This window comes from Dunckerocampus dactyliophorus, chromosome 4, assembly GCF_027744805.1.
Source record: "Dunckerocampus dactyliophorus isolate RoL2022-P2 chromosome 4, RoL_Ddac_1.1, whole genome shotgun sequence".
Taxonomy (NCBI): Eukaryota; Metazoa; Chordata; class Actinopteri; order Syngnathiformes; family Syngnathidae; genus Dunckerocampus; species Dunckerocampus dactyliophorus.
In genome coordinates, this window is record NC_072822.1 from 20195944 (window position 1) to 20217896 (window position 21953).

General features: G+C 40.2%; 1 protein-coding gene across 2 annotated transcripts in view; it reads left to right on the forward strand.

Moving 5' to 3' along the window:
• The first annotated feature begins 7426 nt into the window (after nt 1-7426).
• zbtb34 (zinc finger and BTB domain containing 34) overlaps nt 7427-21953 on the forward strand; it is a 32431-nt gene continuing 17904 nt past the window's right edge. Inside the window, exons 1-2 of one of the 2 annotated variants that reach the window (XM_054774001.1) lie at nt 7516-7619; nt 7764-7870. Coding sequence is in view for 1 of the 2 variants with exons in the window: in XM_054774000.1 (XP_054629975.1) it covers nt 7578-7619 (42 nt within the window). In the remaining variant the exon portion in view is untranslated. Of the gene's footprint in view, nt 7620-7763; nt 7871-21953 lie in introns of both variants that reach the window. The other variant, XM_054774000.1, reaches the window with a different exon arrangement.

Below are 21953 nucleotides of genomic sequence, written 5' to 3' on the forward strand. Positions count from 1 at the left end.
TATGTACTTTATGTTATGGTTATGTTTATGTCACCAATGGTGAGGACCTAATAGTTCAGCTTCAGCAAGACAATAGTATCTACCAGAAAATTAACAAAAGACATAATAAAACATAAATGACTGAGCTTTAATAGTGTTATGTGTGGACGTTCAATGTTATTCCACCAAGGGGAAACCTGAGAACGGCAAGGAGGTGCTCCTGCACCTGGATGAGGCGGCTCTTTCATTTACAGTCACGGTGAGGATCAGGCACTGACGAACTCAGACACCTGCTACTGGGAAATATGTTCTGCAGCAGTGAGCTATGGACTATTTCTGGCCAGGAGCACTGGGAGCCCATTGTTCTACCCAGCACTGACAGCCAAGGTAGCCAAGGGAGTCCTGGCACAAATACTTGAAGATGTTTTATTCATGTTGTTTTTACAAAATGGAACTGCTTATTCAATTTTACCAAACACAAAATTGCATTTAAACTGCATTTGACCATTTCAATATCAATTACTCATGCACAAGATAAAAGATTGATTTCAATATATTTTAGTTGAATTAATTACTAATAAACAAATTTTGTTGTTTACTTACATGATTCAACTCCCCTGCACACAATGCATATATTCATAAGCGACATAGTATAGTTTCAAGCTTAGCATTTAACAGTGGCGCTCTTTATTCCCTCAGTTTGACATATGATATGTGCTCCTCTAAACAATCATTCCATCCCTACTCCCATACACGCATATATGGGGGCAGTGAGTTTGGGGATTTTGCAATGTCATCTCGGATTAAAAAGAAGCCAAACATCAGAGCCCCAAGCCACATCATCTGGAGCCTCCTTGCGATCCCTGGAGCTGCACCTCCCATAAGCAGCCCCATTAACCTACGGCCAAATAATTCCTGGTCAAGCAAATGACACTGAGCTAACAAGGCCCCATTTGAAAAAAGATTACAACTTCAACAGGAAACCCTTTGATAGGGAATTTGTTTGAGGCCCTATCAATGCCACCATCATCCCTATACTATCAGCAAAAATATCTCCAATCACCAAGGTTTGGCTGCACCTTCAGCTGTGCATCAATCCCCTTGAAAGCAGAGGGGGGGAAAAATAGAATAGAGGAGTGAATTGTTTCAAAGAAGCATATGGGATGACAAAGCAGTTTCTTTCTTTGTGATGATCACCCACCTGCACAAGATTAGGTCAGATATTCACCTGGCTGCCAACCTGTCACTCACACTTTAAAAAAAAGTACACAAAAAGAGTACACATTCATTCAACTACAAGTTACACAGACCACATTTAATATAATTTTCTAAGAAAAGAGTACATAAAATCAAGCACTCACAATGATAAAGTTATAAAAATACACTTGGGTGTAATGACAGGGCGGGGTCACAGGGTAAATAAATAAGGCAATTACAAAAGCTAATACAGTAATTGAAATGCAGTACAGTAATCCCTCATTTATCGTGGTTAACTGTTTGAGATTTGACTGTGATGAGTGAATTTTCGCTAATTGGGATTCTTTATTTATAAATGTAATATTTTGTAGTTAGAGGATAGAAAACCTGTTTATGACCTTATAAATACGTTTTTTTTTTTACATTATTAGAGCCCTCTGGACATGAAATAACACCATCCTTTACACCTTTACACTCATATTACTCAATGTAGCAGACATAATAGCAGAAAATACACGTTAGCATTGGCAGGGTTCCTTGTTTTTTTCTGGACATCATACTTCCTACAGTGGCTATTGTCTTATCAATGTAATGTAATGGCAGCTGAACGACACCACGTCAGGATGGCTGCAAATTAGTCAGCCTTTTTATATTTCAACAGACACATCCACAGGATCAACAGTTAACACATTCTAGTTTAAAATAAATAAATAAATAAATAAATAAATGTAACACGTTCTAGTTCTCTTCTTCTACAGACTGCCGAAAAGCTGTCTCTAACCCAGCATTGCCCTCTATAGCCCACAGTCTAACAGCAGCTCAGAACTACACGATACACCTGTTGCTACAGTAACATTACTAACATCAAGTGAGGGTGGTAGGTTGGGGGGGGGGGGGGGGGGACAGATATGTCCTCCTCAACATATCTGTGGTTGGGTAGGCGGTGGGGTGGTGACACAGCTTGCAAAGTGGCAGGGGCTGGTCGGGGTGGGTGCCCTGGTGTCCTGAGGGGTGTCACTCTTCTGGTGGGCTCTGTTGTCTGGTGCTTGCTTCTTGGCCCCTCCTTGGCGCTCTGGGCTTGCGTGCTTTATGGGCGCGGCCCTGTTCCATTCTACGTGGGGCCCGGTCCTCTTGGGGTCGTGGTGGTGTGGCTCCTTGGACTGCCGTGGGGGTGTGTCTGTCACTTGGTGTGCGGTTCTTGCTATTTTGGCGGCCATCAGGGCTGCCTCGGGGTGCATGGCTGGTTCGTGGCGTAGGAGGTTTGGGAATAGCACTGCGGGCTCTGTCGCTAGTGGGACTCTTGTGTTTAGGGGTGCTGGAGCAGCCTTTTCTGGGGGGCCTGACTGGGTGTTCTGACGGGCCAGGTGCAGCCTGGTGGCTGACCTGTGGCGGTGGTTTGCCCTGTTCTGGGCTGTGGTGGGCGGCCTGTTAGTCACGAGTCCCTTCCTGCTCAGTCCGGGCGGGGTCGGGAGTGGTCATGTGGGGTCCCTGTCCTTCCTGCCATGCCACAACAGCACACATACATATACGACTGTGAGGGGTGGTCAACAGTGGAGTGCGATGGAGGAGCTGGCTTTCCCTTTTACCTGTTCCTTTGTCTGCTTTGCTGGAGTCTTGGCGTTGTGGTAGAGAGAGAGTGCTGGACTGGTGTTTTCATGCTAACTAATGGCTCGTGTTCACTGACGCTCAAGATCTGGGTTGTGGGTCTGTGATGTCTGGGTCCCCTACCCATCTGCCTTTGGGCGGCCTGCCCGTGGTCTCGCTTTGTACCCTCATGCTGGTCTGGTGTGACACCCTGGTGGGCCATGTTGGGGAGCAGCCACAGTGTTGGCGTGCATGCATGTGCTTTTATTATTTTTTTAATTTTAGGGATGGTCCGGTCGATGGTCAGGGTTTTATGCTGCCGATTCCGATCATCCATGAGTGAGAACATCCAATGCCGATACCTATACCTATCACATGGAGTAACTGTGCATTTTTCAATTTATTTCTGATGAGTACTATTGACCAGGGGCGCAGTATGGGAGGAAAGTTAGACAATTCCTCTGGCACCAGGTAATTGTTAAGAAATAAACTTTTGTAACCATTGCCTTTTTTTTTAGCCTTTATTTGTGTGAAATGATTTTTGGTACTATTTGACACAAACCTGAATTTAATTTGATTCATGTTCTGGAGTAATACGAATACATGGGAAATAAACTGTTCACTGTTTACAGCTAGGCAAAGCGCGTAAACAAAGATGCCGCCCAAACATCATTGGTGCAGTGGGTGATATCTCCTACAGCCTTGGGCTGGGCATTCCTGTGTCGGGGGCCAGGTGTGGGGTGGCCTGGGCCCTGCTCCCTGGGGGTCAGGGCTGGTGCTCCTGGTTGTGGGCGGGTCTCCTTCCCGTTGGCGGGGGTGACTGCTGGTGTGTGGTCCCCCCCGTGCCCATCTGCCCTTGTGGGGTGTGGTCTCTCACCAGTCTCGGGGGCTGGTTGTCCTCTGGCCTGCCGGCGCCCTGTTTCCAGCCGGGGTTGCCCTTGCTGATCTGCCCGGGGGGAGCTCTGCAGGCTGGGTCTTGGGGGGGCCTGTCCCAGTTCTGCCCACCCCCGTAGGGTTGATGGCTATCCGGTGGTGGGGGCCCAAGCTGGGTGGTGGAAAGCAGTCGCTCAGCTTTCATACATTCTAAGTGGCACATATGCACACACATATGCAGCGGTGTGAAAAAGTGTTTGCCCCCTTCCTGATTTTTTATTTTTTTTGCATACTCGTCACACTTTAATGATCATCAAGCAAATTTAAATATTAGTTAATGACAATACAACTGAACACAAAATGCAGTTTTTAAATTTAACTTTTTATTATTAAGGGAGGGAAACAAAATCAAACATACATGGCCCTGTGTGAAAAAGTGATGGCCCTAATAACTGGTTGGGCCACCCTTAGCAGCAACAACTGCAATCAAACTTGGCTTACAGCCCTGTGGGAGAATTTTGGCCAACTCATCTTTGCAAAATTGTTGTAATTCAGCCACATTGGAGGGTTTTCCAGCATGAACCACCTTTTTAAGGTCATGACACAGCATCTCAATAGTGTTCAGGGGTGGCAATCACTTTTTTTTGTTCAGTTGAGTTGTCATTGACTAATACTTAATTTTGTTTGATGATCTGAAACAGTTAAGTGTGACAATCACGCCAAAAAATAAATCAAAAAGAGACAAACACTTTTTCACACCACTGGATATATGCATGCAGACATACACGTGCATACATGCACACCTGCAGGCATGCCTGTACACACATGCATATGCACAACCGCAGTATATACTGTACGTACATCCCCACATAACTCACTGATTTGTCTATGCCAGAACAACACGGCAACACCATAGACTCTATGGTGTTGTCGTGTTGTTCTGTTTATTATAGTGATGGTGATGTTGGCAATAATATTACTAACAGTTACTGTTAATCTTATTGTATGGTTAATATTTTTATTATTATTATTATTATTATTATTATTATTATTATTATTATTATTATTATTATTATTATATTATTACTACTAATAAGTATTACTCTCTCAGTACAGTATTATCACTGTGGCTTTTGATATGATCTTGTTAATACTATTGTGGACTCTGTGGTTGTCATAGATATTTGCTGATGTAGTCCTGTTGTTGTTGTCTCTCTCTGTCTTGTCCACCCCTCTTGTCCCCACACTCCCCGCTCTGTCTCCTTTTCTCTTCTTCTACATCCCACACTTAAACTAACACTAAACTAAAACAAACGACGCTAAAAACCTTCAGCATATCAGTATGTAGAATCAAATCATAGAACGGATTGATTAAAGAACTCCAACAATGCGCTAAAATGATTTCAAGAAATGTCATTTCCATTTCAAAAACAGGACAAATAGCTGACGTTTACAATGTAGAAGGAAGAAGAACCCTGAACCACAGTGTACATACAATGCTATGTCTAACGACACTTACTTATTACCAGTGGCGGTTCTGACTTGAATGATGCCCTGGGCGGACCGAAGCTGTGGTGCCGCACTGTATTCCCCCACACCCCCATGTTATTTTCCTGGCATGCTTTTATTTTGAAGGCCTGACTTTCCTGGCTACAGGATGTGTGACACTGATGTTGCCAGAGTGTTGCCGCAGTGCCAGAGAGGATTTTTTTCCATTCATCCATTTTCTATGCCGCTAGGGTCGCGGGGGTATGCTGGAACCTATCCCAGCTGACTTCGGGCGAGAGGTACACCCTGGACTGGTCGGGATTTTTTTCCCATGAAACTTAAAATAAGGGAAAATACGGAAAACTATTAAAACAAGAGAGCGCCAAAAAAGATGCCCTTCTTTTCCGGAATATGGGCGTTTCCCATGGAAAACGGGAGGGTTGACAGGTGTGGACAACACGACACGACACGTTAGCGCAGCTATTTTTCAGGTGTGGCACCAGAAGACTTCAGGCAAGGCACAGCAGTCGGAGAAAAATAAAGAAAAAAATATTTTTAACACTTACTAAGCTACCCTTTATTTGTGCCAAAGGCTAAAGATTTTTTGTTTCTAAAGAGTCTGGAGTGACCAAAAATCATGTCACAAAAGGAGTAATGCCACAAAATATGCTCTAGAAAAGTTTTGCTGAAAGTAGGGGAGGCCCCAGTTGTATTATGTTCTCTGAGGGGAAGCTCACTGTGCCACACTGCATTAGGGAGCATAATGGTGCAATTTGAGGAATGTACGATAAAAGTGACTGTTGTTTTAAAAAGATTACTTCCAGCTCCAACAACAATCTGGATGCTGCTTCAGTCGCAATTGTTCACTACGATGACACAGGAAGCTAAATAGCTAGTCAACAAGAGTTGTGGTTGCTCAAACATTTCCCCGACCATTTTGTCAGAGAACTGCAAAATCACGCTCTCAGGCCCTGCCAAAGTGCTATTACAGGATGATCAAGACTGTATGCAGCAGGGTCCTCCAGCTGCCTAGAAGCACCAACATTCAAAAGTAGGAATAGCATTATATCCCGCCTCTTCCTGCTTTGAGTACTGAAGACATAACACGCACGTGCACATTAGTTATGTTTGTTGTCAGCTAACGATCGCGATGTGGCTAAGTTTAGCTACTGTTAGCTATCATTGAATATATAGCCTATAGTAAACCGCACAATGAATCCAAATTGTCGGTCGCTTCCCCGAGACTGCTTTTGTGCATGTGCGAGCACTACAGACATGTACCTGTATACCAGACAGCGATGAGTGACAGCCATGAACGCCACTTATTTTATTTGTGCCAAACAAAAATTTATAACAATTTTTATGCTGTTTAATTTGAAATTGTGACAATGTGCCAAACAAAAATTTATAACAATTTTTATGCTGTTTAATTTGAAATTGTGACAAATATAGAGTTATAGATTTTTTGTGCAGTCTGTCCTATTAAACCACTATTGGTACCATATGTGAGCCAGTGGTTGTGTTCTTATAAGCTTTGGTTTCTTCAAAAATGTAATTTGGAGTGAGTTGCATGCAGTCCCTTTAACACTGTGCTGGATATTTACAATTATGTTTTACCTCCACCACCATCACCACCATCACATAATAGTCTGTGGAATAACAGTAAACTTAAGGTTGATTTACATTGATGACATTTTTAAATTGTGTATCACCATCACTCTTTTGTGTCGGATGGGTTGAGTAACATTTTACGTGAAATTCAGAGCAACATTTGCCCGAAGTAAGCTGGGATAGGCTCCAGCACACCCCCGCGACCCTAATGTGGAGAAGCGGTATAGAAAATGGATGGGTGGATGGATTTTGACATGTTTGCGTTACGGAGGTAGGAGCGATGAGTTTGTTACAAGTTTGTTAGTCTCTGGCGCCACGTGGTGGTATTTGTGCAGAAGTGAATGAAAGCGTTTTCGATGACCATACAAAAAAATACAGTATATAAACAAAATCTGCATGTTTTTTTATGGAAAAAATATATCTTAAAAGGATCAACATTGCTGAATACCACGAACAAGTAGTTTAGTCACAAGAAATGAAGACGAGTCTGCTGAATCTGAAAATACACAGTTAATTATATTACAATTATTTTTATATTAATCGATTCTTTGTTTGGTTGTCATAACATTTATGTGTTAAGCATATATACACATCAGTGTGAGTGCAGTTGATAGTGCACGTTTAATCAAGTTGGACTAATATAAATGCTCTGTTAATAAAGTAAATAAAAGCTGCCATCGAATGAGATGACACATGTGATGCATATAGTCTATAGTGGTGGTTGAATTTCACACAGCACTCCTTAGGGGTTGTGGAATGAAAGCTAACTACATTACATACATGTATTTATATCGCACGCCACGGGCGCAGTCTAGGAAACAAGCCAAGGAGACAAGAATATTCGCATGGCCGTTTTCCTGGAAACCGGCTACCTTTCGTTTACTATGGTACGTATTACTTGCATAGTGTCGGGAACATTGTGTCTCTATACATTGCGCTCGCATGAGCAAGGGAGGGGCTGCTGCAAAACTCACCGATAGAATGAATGCAAAGAGCCAAAAGAACACTTCCTGTTGATGCAAAAATTGCAGCAGCAACTGTCTGACACATCTGGACTGGAGAGGGGGGGAGGCCTGGCTGTGGCTGTTAGCGAACTCCGAAGGGGAATGGACAACGTTTCGTGTTAATCTGCAGCACGGTGAGTCTGGTGGTTTTAATTGTGGCGTGGACTTGCAACGGCGTACGGTCATGCCAGTGTGTGTTCAGTGTCACTTCGGTAATGGTGGAAGCTACTGGCAGGGATTGCAAGCTAGCAGCTAGCGCATGCTAGCGTTTGCTATCCGCGTTGGTTTACATGGGATGATTGCTATCTTGGCTAACGAGCTAGCTAGCCTCACAGCTACTTTATATGACAGCCGACGTAGTGCCTGAGTTCGACGATCTTACTGAAAATACATCAAAGCCTAAGAAGCTTTTGTACACTGTGGAAAACCCGATCAGGATGTCAAGCTTGTTCACATTGAACATATATAGCGAGGTCCATGAGAAAGTCCGGCATTTTGCCAAAATGCAGGCTAAATGTTAAGCTAGCTAAGATAGTTAGCAAGTGTTCAAATTTTGCTTGATAGCTGTCTGGCACGTCCCTGTGAAGCAATGCAGATATTGTACATGGATTTAGTACAGTGGTGCACACAACTGACAATAATCAGATGGATGAGGTTTTGGGGTTGATACGGTCTGCACCAGTGGGGAAACTCCCACTACAGATGGCTATGAATAGATTGTAATAAATGCCATCAAAAGTTTGACGCGGCAAACATTTGCACCCTCTCGCATCGGCAGTAAACGTTCCACACGATGGAATGGGCATGGTGTACAATCTCACAAGTTTATGCTCAAAGTGTGTTCTGAATCCAGTTTATTTGAGACCGTCCGGGGCAGCAGACCTATTAGGTAATCACCCTGCAACACTTGGAGTTATTTACACAACTGTAGTTAACCTGGAAAACCCAGTAATGTACCAGCAATGTCGTTTCATGTACCAATACCTGTAATTGCAATGCTATGGCAGGAAGGACCAAAGGGCAGGGACGAGGCAGGTTATTCAGTACATCTGAGTTCACCCAGGACACTGAGCACTGGCATGAGTTTCCCCTCAAAATGTTGCATTTTGTGATTTTTGTCTTGTGGCCTGTCAGCATTCTTTTGTCGTGTACTTATTGCATATGAAGCCCGGTACAGCATGCTGTATGTCATGGATAGGCGGCTCCTGAGAGGGCGCTAACATTCGAATGCACTGTAAGCATTATATCTCGCCATCTCTCCTTGAACATGTAAAGTACGACCTACGTAACACACACACACATTACATTTATTTGTAGTCAGCTATGATAGCAATTTGGCAAAGTTTAGCTACTGCTTTTGTGTGTGTGTGTGTGTGTGTGTGTGCACGCACGCACGCAACGACGGACATGTACAGTACAGGCCAACATTTACCCCGTAGTCCCAAACCCATTAATAAGGCAAGAAATTCCACTAAGTAACCCTGACAAGGCACACCTGTGAAGTGAAAACCATTTCAGGTGATTACCCCATGAAGCTCATTGAGAGAACACCAAGGGTTTGCAGGGCTATCAAAAAAAAAAATCATAAGACTGTACTAAAATGTTAGACATATTTATTATAGTTATTTCACACTTTTTTGTTCAGTACATAATTCCACATGTGTTCATTCATAGTTTTGAGAATCTACAATGTAAATGGTAATGAAAATAAAGACAATGTATTGAATGAGAAGGTGTCTCCAAACTTTTGGCCCGTATTGTACATTAATGCCAGACAGCCGTGAGTGACCAATCACCTTATTCGAGCCAAACAGGAATTTCCAACAATTTTTATCTAGTTGAATTCCTAATTTTGAAACAAGTTGACTTTTTTTTGTTTAGTCTATTTTCTTTTTAGTCTATTTGTAACATGCTAGCTGGTGGTGGGGGTCTTAATTTTTGTTTAAAAAAAAAAAAAAAAAATCTTGCTGTGACATACAGTAACTTTAATGACCGTTAATGTAGAATGTATATACAGACTCTCTCATAATACCAGGTTTTTGTGATGTACAGCAGTGTTTCCTATACATACATTTATTTGTGGTGGCCCGCCACCAACACATCATAATTGGACTGTCCCTTGTAACTTGTCGTTACAACTCCGTTAAGTAGATTGCCTTGTAACTCTGCTTCTTAACACACCTCAACAGCTCATAACACTATAGATAGATTGTAGTCCTGTGGGAAACATTGTACATTAAATGATGAGTCATTTCTGAGCCTCATCTGACAGTACAATTGTGATTGGAAAAACTGCGACCTTTTGGGAGAAATAAAAATGCTGTATAATCTTCAGCTTTCTAGCGGTCGTCAGGAAGTTTTTTGCCACAATGAACTATTTGGAAATGTTCATAAAGAAAAATTTCCAGCTTAAGAAAAACAGCCCCAAAGCCTGATTCACCACCACCAACCGGGTCTCATATTTTCCCAAATGTGGCAAGCCGACTGGAATATTTTGCAACATTTAACCATGTATGTGTGTTTGTTTTTTTTTTTTGTAAAGAATAAGTATTTTGCTTTGCTACCTTAAACCATAACCAGACATTTGACAAATGCAACTGTTTGTTGTTACATGTCGAACATAACTAATGTTTGCATGAATTATTGGTGCTATGCCCAATATTGGCAGCCACACTAACCAGTTTTTTTCAGGTGTGATCCATTAGAAAAGATGTCCGACTATTGGTAATGTCATTAATGTGTCAGATATTTTCCACTTGGCGATAAGAAATGTGAATGTGGACTATGTAAATGATATTGTACCAATCTCCTGACTAATGCTTTAAGTGCGTACTCTCAAGTATTCGTGCTATGACTAGTTTGCTTGTCCCATCACTTCCTCACTGCTTTATTACTGCAATTTCCATGACTTTGGGGATGATTTCCAGTACTATTTTTAGTCGTTCTGATTATTTTGTTTGTGCTATGTGGTAGCTGTCATTATTAGCTTGCGCCCCAGTTAGCGTGCTTTTCAGTTAAGGTTGAAAATTTAAAACAAAATTTTGTCTCTGCATACATTTTCCGGTTAGTGTACAATATAGCACGTGTCTTGTTACACTGCGGGAGTCCAACTGTGTTCTTAATGTATTTTTATCACAAAACGTCCTTGATAGCAGCTTGCGAATCCATGGTAACAGGAACCGGAAATCAGCTCCGTCGCCCATCTATGATGTCATCAGCGGTTCTCTCTGTAGTTCTTTACTAACTAACAGGTATGCCACAAGTTTGAAAAACGTGAACACAAAACACATTTCAATAGTTCTACAATTACAATTCTGCATGCCTATTACAATTCTAAATGCATGTACATGACCAATGAAAGGGATAAATCAACATTTAAAGGGACAGTTCGGATTTTTTGACATGGCGCTGTATGACATTCCCATCAGCAGTGTAGTGTGTACCCCCCACTTCATCCCATGAGCCAATTTCTGGTCGGGTTTCAATGATGAGGAACGTAGTTCCGGTTATTTGGTGGGGCCACTTAAGTAAAAAGTTTGGATACTCAAAACAATATGCGTTCAAAAGAGTGATACATTTAGATCACAAAAAAATGCCTCCTCAAAAAAATAAGACCACACAATTACTCGGCGTTGCTTTTTCTCCCACCGTATTACTGCGTGTCCAGTGTTGTGTGTGTTCCACAGCGTCGCATCCGCACATGGAAATACTGTGGAACACATACACATAGTTGTTGGTTGTTGTTCTGCATTATACATTTGTAGTGTCTTGTCTGTTGTTAGCCACCTATTGCTTTGCTGTGTGATGTTTTAGCTCTTTTATGCCACCATGGATGGGATTGGTGTGTGAAGTGGTGACTTCAATGGGGTTGAGAAGTTCATTGTGAGCTGCGTTGTTACTCTGCTTCCAAAATTAAGAGTTACTTCTTCCTCAGCAACTCGTGAGCGGCACAATTGGCAACTTCTGTGACCCACACAGGTACACTATACTTGAATACCATCTATTGGTTCAAATGTGAATTACACCTTTCATGACAACTAATGAAAAAAGTGTAAAAAAAAAAAAAAAAAGTCGATATTATCGACGATAATTTCTAGCACAATTGTCGACCAGCAAAGTTTGTTATCATGACAGGCCTACCGACACCATTTCATTTTCCATTGTCCTGCGGAGCCGTGTCATTACATCACAGGGGTTACGCCTCTGATCAGGAAATTTCAAGTGTTGGCCATTTTTAAATCAAAACACACAACTCACTATAGTCCTTGATACTGCACATTATTTACAAGTAAAAATATAAATATAAAGGTGCAAAAATGTAAAAATTACACATTAAAACATTTTAAAAAGATGGCACGTTGCAATCTTTGTAGCGAGGGGAGGATGATTTATCTCATCACCGTTGTTTTCTGACAGAAAGGTAAAAACATTAAACTGGAACACAGCTGCACAATAAATGTTACATGACTATAGGTTTACAATGAAGCTAGTTTTCTGCCGTACGCACAAATGAGAAGGGAAGGGTGACGAGGCATTCATTCATTCTAGAATAGCAAGCTAGCGTGCTAACGTTAACAGCAGGCTAGTATTTACAAGCAAAACTTTGCTGTGAGCATTAAATTGAACAAATACAACTTACGGATGTCCAGGCAGGTCTAACTTGTGCCTTGGTCTTCTTGTATGACAGCCTCCTGGATTTCTTGCCAACAAGCTGGCATGCCGGTGTATGTGGCCCAAAACTTTGCCGAGCTCCTCAAAATAAGGCATGGCTCTCCTCTGACCCCTGCCATTCCTGCCTAACTCTGTCTTTTGGTCCATCTTAAATTTCTTAAGTTTGTTATTTATTTGGGGGGGGGAACAGCAGCAGCCATCTTGCCTCTTGATGCATTCCAGTATTGGATAGATTCCTGTTGCCGTTTCAAATTTCTTCTGCACTTCTTCGGATGGACAAGAGACAGCGGGTTTCCTTCTGTGTCAATGTTTTCGTAGCGTTTTCCATTGTTAGAGTTTTTTTTAGGTAATCCTGCCCACCTCAACGGTTCGCTCACTCGGCCCAGCTAGCTTTTGTAGCCAGAGTTGAACCAAAAAAAAAACAGCTTCAGGTCGAACCAATTGTGGAAAAAGCTCCAAACCAGTCACAGTGGAAAAGGAGTATAAGTTGTTTTTTTTGGACTGGGATGTCCACATTGGAGATGACAAGGGCCTCCAAGTTGGGGTTTAAAGAAACCCCACACAAACTAATACCCACTTTTTGACTCACACCACCTACTGGAACACCATATATATATATATATATATATATATATATATATATATATATATATATATATACACACACACACACACACACACACACACACACACACACACACACACGTCTGTCTGTGTGTTTCCTTCAATAAAATACAGTAAAAATAGGCATAGCTCAGACATGGTAATTGTTTAATAGATTTTGAACATGCATACAAGTTACATTGGAATACATCACATAGTACAATTCAGTTCTACATGTCCAAAAAGGAGTCAGTCGAAGCAAAGCTTTCTTAATCCTACCCCCCATCTGTTTCACAATTACAATACATGTTTACTTCCTGTATTCAAATGTGCTTTTTGCTAGTTTCAAATACATAGCAAAATGATAAGGTAATATAAGGTAACATAGTGTGACATGGTGATTAATCATGAATTAATTAATTTGAAAACCGTGATTAATCTGATTTTAAAAATTAATCATTTGACGGTCCTATTAAAAACACAACTTGACATGAGAATGTGTGCACCAGTGCAGCACCTTTTTTGTAGCTGGCGTTCGCACTTTTTGAAGACATGGCAAAAAAGTGATGCACATTCTAAGCTGTGAAGTGAAATACACTGCTCAAAAAAATTTGAGGAACATTTCGAAAACACATCAGATCTAAACTGGGGGAAAAATGATCTTGAATATCTTTCCTGATAATAAGTGGGTGATGTATTAGTAACAAAATGATGCCACAGTCTCATTAGGAGCATGCCCCGACGTTGTCAGGCATGCGTACAAGCACATGGGGGCCACACAAACTACTGAGAATCATTTTGAGTTGCTACAATGCCATTTTAGCAAAATGGACCAGTGTGCTGCATCATTTTTTCACTTTCATTTTTGGGGTGTCTTTGATTTCCCCCCTCTATAGGGTGATCATTGTCATTTCTATCAAATTATGTGGCATCATTTTGTGACTAATACATCACCCACTTATTATCAGGAAAGATATTCAAGGTCATTTTTCCCCCAGTTTAGATCTGATGTGTTTTCAAAGTGTTCCTCTAATTTTTTTTGAGCAGTATATTTTAGAAATAAGCATGCAATGGAAGCCAATGAAGATTTATCCATCATTGCATGAAAACATCATGCCATTATTGACTTAAAAACATTTGTGGAATGTGTTGCTACTTTAAAAGACATTGATGGATATCATTTTTCATTTATCATATGCACCATTGCCCACCAGTGTGGTACTAAAAGATATGTGAAAAACGCAATGCAGCCCTTGAATATTTCATTATGTGTTCAATTATTATAATTATAACAAACATCAAGTTGTCAATGAAATAATTTTATAGGGTTTAAGTTTACAAGACACAGAGCTAATATGTCCTCAGTTCTCAGTTTCTCCCTTTTCTTTGGACAAATTTATCAAAAAATAAGACAGTTTTCGTTTTGGATATCATCAATAGCAACATTTACTAACTATACATGGCTTTTATTTGTGTGGATAGTGTCAGGGTGTTGTGTGTGTAAAATTACTCTTTCCTTTTCAACAAATGATGGGGTTTTCTTTTGTTGTGTTTTGAAGTAACACACATTAGTTCCGAACAAAATAATTATAATAAGCCTAATATTTTGATGGTGTTAATGCCATCATTACGTTAACTATATATTGATCTGGAATTACAGCAATTCATTTTTTATATAAGTTCATCCCCAGTCTTTGCATCCACCTTTTTAGATGAAACTGATTTTGCTAAGCTTATATTAATCTAAAATGTGGTATCCATTAGGGAACTTGCTCACTAAAAATGGAAATGTGTGCCTTGATAGATATATGTATCTATATCTATCAAGGCACACATTTCCTATATTAGCTTTGTCGCTCAATCTTTGTTTTATTTGTTATACCACTTCTGTGTCTTCCAAATATGACACTTTTTCCAGTATTTCCGCTTCCATTTCCGTGAAAGTCCACTTCCTCCCCATGGTCTTCCCGCCAGCCGTGATTCCAATGCAATCAATGCTCTTTAAATATGGACGCCACATTCATGAGTCACTTTGCATTGACCTTCTATGGTGAAACAGAGGTGTAGCTAGGGCGTAACCTGAGGCGGAGTTGTGTATGTGCAGTCTACCCAAGGTTGAATCTATGAACCACAAGTTGCGTGAATGTGTGTGTATGCCACTTTTTATAGGTTTGAATATTTTTGTCCGTACGCACATTTTGGGTTTAGTCAGATTTCTACGCACATTTTTATAGATAAGGCCCCTAAACAGTCCAGTTGCAATTGATTCAATGCCCAGAGTGTAATTATAATTGTGAAATTTGCTGAAGAATAAGCAATTAATGCACAAATACAAAAGGAAGACAAAGACTGAGAAAAGTGTATCTTTAGGTTTAGTGTACAGGTGCATCTCAATGTATTAGGATATTTTGGAAAGCTAATTTATTTCAGAAGTTAAAAATAGAAGCTTTTCTATTTTATAAACTCACTTTCTACAGACTGAAATATTTCAAGAATGTATTTCTTAATCTCTGAATAATTTTGATATAGTTTACAGCTAATAAAAACCCTAAATGCAGTATCTCAAAAATGTGAAAAATTGTAAAAACATCCTGAGCCTTAAATTGGTTTCTTTTTTTAGGGTTTCCCCCAGGATTTCTTTAAAGCTGTGGTGGTGGGCTGCATGGGAGAGCGGACTGTCGCTGCAATTTTTATGATTTATTTATTAACTTACTTATTTAACTTTTTTCAACAACCGGCAGAACATGAACTGAGAACATTGCAAAACTGTTATTGCTTCAATGGAAAAATTACTGAGAGCACTTAAAGTGAGTCTAAAATGTCGAGCCTCCTTTTGTTACCTGATGTATTTAGTCCAATAGGACTATGTGACTAGTACAAAAGTACATTTTCTAATATTTGACACAAACCTAAATCTAATTTGATGCCTGTTTTCGAGTAATACGAATACATGGGAAATGAATTGCTTTTTGTTCAAAATAACAAAATAAAATAAACAAAATAAAAAATATATATAATTTTGTTATAGAAATCTGTCCTGTATAAACAGTATGAATTCAGAGTCCAGGGTTATGACAGCACAGGTGTATCCAACTTGCAGCACTTTAAAGCTACTCTGATGAAAAGGTGAACTATTTGTATTGTGACTGCCAACTATTAAATTACAGTTTAATTACAAAGCACATCTCCATTCAGTGTACTTATTAAAAATACTAAGAGATGAAGCAAATATTTTTTGGTGAGCTACTCAACATCAGCTGGTGAGCTACTACTAGCTTATGATTTACCCGTTGGAGACCCCTGATAGCGTAAGTATCTTAATGGTGGACACACTACGTGTTTGTGTGTGACACCTTAGACACACTACTAGTGTTTTGAAGGCAAGCCATAAGTAATATAATGATAAGAAGAGAGCAATATTGTTAACACTTTTAAAAAAGTAAGTTAGCATGTATCCCATGTAGCGGTACAACGATTTGTCGAAATATTTTAGTACCTTGATTACAAAAAATGATCGAGGATTTTTTTCTGCCTCGAGGAATCACTTCAGTCACCAACGTGCTTACATCACCCATGCAAGAACAAAGAAGGAAGCAAATGTTTGAAGACGCGGGAAGATTGAAGAGGCGAGAGAAAGGTAACGAAAAAGAAGGAAAACAACATGTAAAAAACGGACAGAAAATGAGACGCGTGTTTAGTTTACGTCATTTATTGTCAACATTGTCATGCTGCTCAACCTTATCCCGGTCATTGTCTGTCTCTTTCCGTTGATTACATCACTACTACATACACTAAATATTTATTTTGTTATGCTTCTAATTAGTAGATTTGATGACTGGGAATGTAGACTATGAAATTCATTGTTTTTGGTTTTGTTTCACGCTATCACCATATCGAGAACATTATTGTGACCCATGTACCGCGAATCATATCATTAGGTACTTTTGAGATTTACAGACGTAGTACAAACCAGCTTTGACCCTTAGCGACATTTTGTTGACATACCTGCAGGTGGTGTGTAAATAGAAGACATCAGTGACTTACCGAACAGGTCTTCAGTTTAGCATATATACGGTTAGTAACATCTGATGGCAGCATGTCTTGTTTTCAAGACATGAAGGTGTATGTTTTGTTCAATCCCAGTTTTGCTTCATACTGTGTTTATTCTTCAAGAACCAAACTGTCTGTATCGTTCTTGTGACCAGTAAATGAATGGAGCACTCTCACCTGGTTTTCTGTGACACACTGTGGTTCGCTTAGATTTTTAAATATATTGTTATAATTAGGGATGTCTCGATCAGTGTTTTTTGGCTTCCGATCCGATAATCTTTTTTTTTCCGCCTCTAACAATAAGCGTTTGTTACAAACATTAATTTGTGGAATTGAATATGGTTATTAGGGGTGTAACGGTTCACATCAATGTATTGAACCGTTTTGGTTCTGCATGTACACTTGCGTGCCGTTCTCGTTATATTTTATGCTATTTTTCCTCATTAAATTTATTACTAGGGTGATCTAAGCACTTCACGTAGAACTAAAGACCTGGGCGAGTTTCCGCACGGACGCCTCTCAGTGTCGGACACTACTGACTGAAGGGGAAGAACGCTAGTAGCTCGCAGGCGTGACAAATGGCATCATGGCAAATGCAAGCGAGAAGCCTGAGCTGGAAGACCCTCCCATCTCACTACGGTCTCCTGTTGGGGAACACGTTGGCTTCCTTGTTAAAATTGCGGATGGACAAAGGCAAGTGGATAAATCGAAAGTTGTGTATCGACATTGTTCCACGGATATCGGGTATGCTGCAAGAAACAAGTCTAACATGTCACACTTTACACAGCATCATCCGGCAGTGAATATTACCTCTACAAGAAAGAGAACCAGCTTAGTGCAAACACAGATAACTTCAGCATATAAACAATCTCTAGCAAGCAACTCTGACTGGGCCAAAGCAGTAACACATGGTATTGGAGTTTTTATAACCACGATATTACATCCGTATACAGTTGTTGAGAGCGCTGGCTTTAAGTACAGTCATGGAAAAAAGGATTAGACCACCCTTGTTTCTTCAATTTCCCGTTCATTTTAATGACTGATACAACTAAAGATACCTTTTTTGGGGGGGGGATAAATATAACAATGACAACAAAAATAGCTCATAAGAGTTAAATTTGGCAGTACAATGCTATAGGTATTCATGTAAGAACTTAAGTGATTTAGGTTATTATCAAGAAAACCATAGAGTTGCTATCAGCTCTTGAATTAAACTCTTATGAGCTACATTTATCATCATTATATTTGTCCAAACAAATGTACATTTAGTTGTACCAGGCATTACAATGGATCAATAAACTGAAGAAGCAAGGGTGGTCTAGCCATTTTTTCCGTTACTGTATATGATTAAAGTTCTTGAACCTCGCTATGAAATATCATCACGTCCTCACTTTTACCAGCACTTTATGAAAAACTAAAAGTTATGTCGTCAACGAGCTATCACGTGTCCGCTATTTTACTTGCGACAGATGATTGGACCTCACGCCCAACAGAGAGCTATTTAACTGTAACTGTCCGTTACATTTCGCCACAATGTTTAAACAGTTGTTTAAATACAACAGTTTGCTGTATTATTATTTTCTATTTAAAAAAAAAACAACTGTGTCTAATTTATTTGAAATATCACCCAAATGGATCACTTTTATTTATTTAAAAAAAAGTTCAGTTTGCATTATTTAAATAAAAGTATTGTAAGTCATTTTTTTCTGTCCCCAATCCAATAAAATACACAATTGGAAAAAATGGGTGCGCAAAAATACTTTTAGGGTAAGACTAACCATTTCACATGGTTTTAGATCAATTTGTGGGTTGATTTAGAATATATGACATTATTTTAACAAATATGTCAGCTATTTTTTGTGACGCCCTAATTTTGTATGCCCACAGGATGTGCTGTAATTTTGAAGGACGGAAGTATTGTGTGTTGTGTGTGTTGAGGTCACTTGACGGGAGTCAGTGGAGAGACGAGCGGGCTAAGAATAAAGTGCCTCCTGCAGCTCTGGCTCCTGTCCTTTTGTCCACTCTGCACTCGCATAACTTTAGTGGGAATCCTCACCCGCTCAGTTACACTCTCTTCAACACAATAATAATTTATTGACGGTCCATAGTATAAACAGCCAGCTTGTATGAGCTGCCTACAAAATGACATAGCAGTGAGGGCACAGTGAGGGGGAACTACCGCTGTAGCCATGGAGCTGAATATACAACGTCCAAAGTGAAACTAACTCCACAATGGTACACCGTGGACATGTCTGCATGGTGGTGTTGCGTTTTCTTCTTTATGCGGGTAGCGGGGGTCAAGTGGCAACCAGCTTTGAGGTGCATTACCGCACCTACCATGTTGGCGTGTCGCCCAGTGTTATGAACGTGATACAGCAACCGGATCGGCCCCAGTCTCGTGGCGGAAGCCGCTATTTTTCCGATCTTCAAAATACAGTGGATCAGCAGCCGATCCCGATCCTGAAGATCGAATCGGGACATCCCTATTTATAATGAATGATACTCACAAGAAGTTAGGCATATTTCAGATACATTTCAGTGTGAACCTAAAATGTACTACTGTTAGGGCTGAGCGATACGGGCCAAACAAACTTACATCCTGATATATTAAGGTTGAATATTGATATACATATATATCCCAATATTTTTTCCGCAAAGTGAGTTTAGACAAAGTCAAAGCTAAATATGGGTGTCAAGTTGTTTTTATTAAAATATGTCATGGAAATAATTATTAGACTACATACTTTGTACTCTTATTATATAGTTAATGAAAAAATGGTATCAAAAAATGTTGTCAGTAATATCAATTCTCAGAGGACAATTATCGTCCAGCCAAAGTTGTTATCGTGACAGGCCTACACATGTCCAACATGTTCAATATTCAACGCACCAAACCTAGCATGACAGTTGTGCATACCGCTAACTTTTTGTGAGTAGTATTAATATGGGAAAAAAAAAACCTAGTTTGGAAACACACCAATTATACAAGCATATAATCATCAACTATAGCTATGAAAGCACCCTTTGACACAGTTTATTCCCATGCTGGTTTGTATGTATTAAGTGTCCTCCTTCTTAGTCCTCTTGCACGTCAATGCACTTATAGAGCCAACCATTTTAACGAGACTTTTCCAGCCTGGTCTGTCCTGGGCAAAAAGGAACCACAAGACACACCAAACTCTAGAAGAAGAAAGAACGCATGCACATAAGTCCGTAGTCTTTCGGTTTCATAGGCTCATATAGACTTACGACGAAGTGGAATTAGTTCTACTAGTCATTTTGGAGAAAAGACGACAAAATATTAGAATGTCGACTGGGGTGAGTCATGTTTGTCGAACTGTTCGGATATTATGTTGGCTTGTCGTGAATTTCACCTCTGGTCATGTGACAGCGACGGGGTGGCGATGGATCGGTAATGTCATCGTTTCTGAAAAACAGTGGCTTGGCTGTGTATACAAAAACAACAAGCAACCCACAATGTCAAGCCAGCAGGTTTGTGGGGCGCCTCTGGGATGTTTCCAACTGGCTTGGGAGGGGTCACAATCGGGGATCGCACAGGTTACTTTCTACAACTATTACTGTATAGTTTAAAAAAATTTTTTTTATATATATTTAACTCATGTCAGAACTCAGCTAAACCAACCTTTACCTGATTTGCCATTATAGGTTTGCACGCATTCAACCTTTTTATAGTCTGTTGCTGTCTGGGAGGTAGCTGTTGAACTATCATGGTCTGCTAAAAATGCAATTGGATTGCCTTGTTGCTTGTGTTAATACGTAAGAGCGGTTGTTTTCTGTAATGCTGAACTGCTGAATCTTTGGGGTGTAATTTTAACTTTGTTTGCGGTAATGGTATAATTATTGTCACCATCTAAGCCAATGTTCCTGGGCACTTTGGAGTAGCATAATCGTAAATGGTGAAAAAAGTACATATCACTGATTGTTTTAAGGTTATCGTCACCAGTATCATGATATTGCAGTACCATAAATTTTGGTGTATAAGCCGCTACTTTTTTCTCAAACGTTGAACCCTGCGGCTTATACACTGATGAAGCTGATATGTGGCTAAAATCACATTTCCCATGGTGCTCGGTGTGTTCATGTTCTAATTTGGTGACATCTCCTATTACTTTAGAGCTAGTACTAATTGTTTAAATATGGGAAAACGATATTACTAAGGTAGTCCATCATAAGGATAAAAAAAAGTTCAGGATACAACCAGAACACGCCGAGAAGCCACCATTCTCTGTTTTTGCTAACCCTGTCGCTGTCGTTGCACACACTTGAGTGAGCAACATCAATCACAGTTTATACTATAAGCAAATGTAAAACATTGTTGGATTTGGAATTATTCAATAAACACCATAAATATACCGTTACTCCACGCATTCAGTCCACACTTTTCACTCAGAAAACTGTCATTGCAGCATGTTTTATAAAGCAAGCCTTTCTCATTGGAAAATGAAAAAAATCTCACCCAGTTTCACCTCTTGTTCTTCTGTTTGCACATACTCCGACAGCCATCAATCCATTTTCTACGCGGCTTATCCTCACTAGGGTTGCGGGGGCATGCTGGAGTCTCTCCGACAGCCAGTCCACCTTAAAATAACTGCTTTTTTTATTTGTATTTGTACTTTATTTATCCCACAGCGGGGAAATTCACTTGTTACAGCAGCAAGCAAGATACGCAAGTAAAGAATACAGTGTAAAGAATACATATTGACTACAACATGGTTCAGGTGGTGCAGGTGTTGTAGAGCCTGACAGCGGTCGGTATGAAGGATCTGCGGAACCTCTCCTTCTTACACCGTGGGTGTAACAGTCTGCTGCTGAAGGAGCTGCCCAGGGAAACAACAGTGTCATGTAGCGGGTGAGAGGTGTTGTCCATGATGG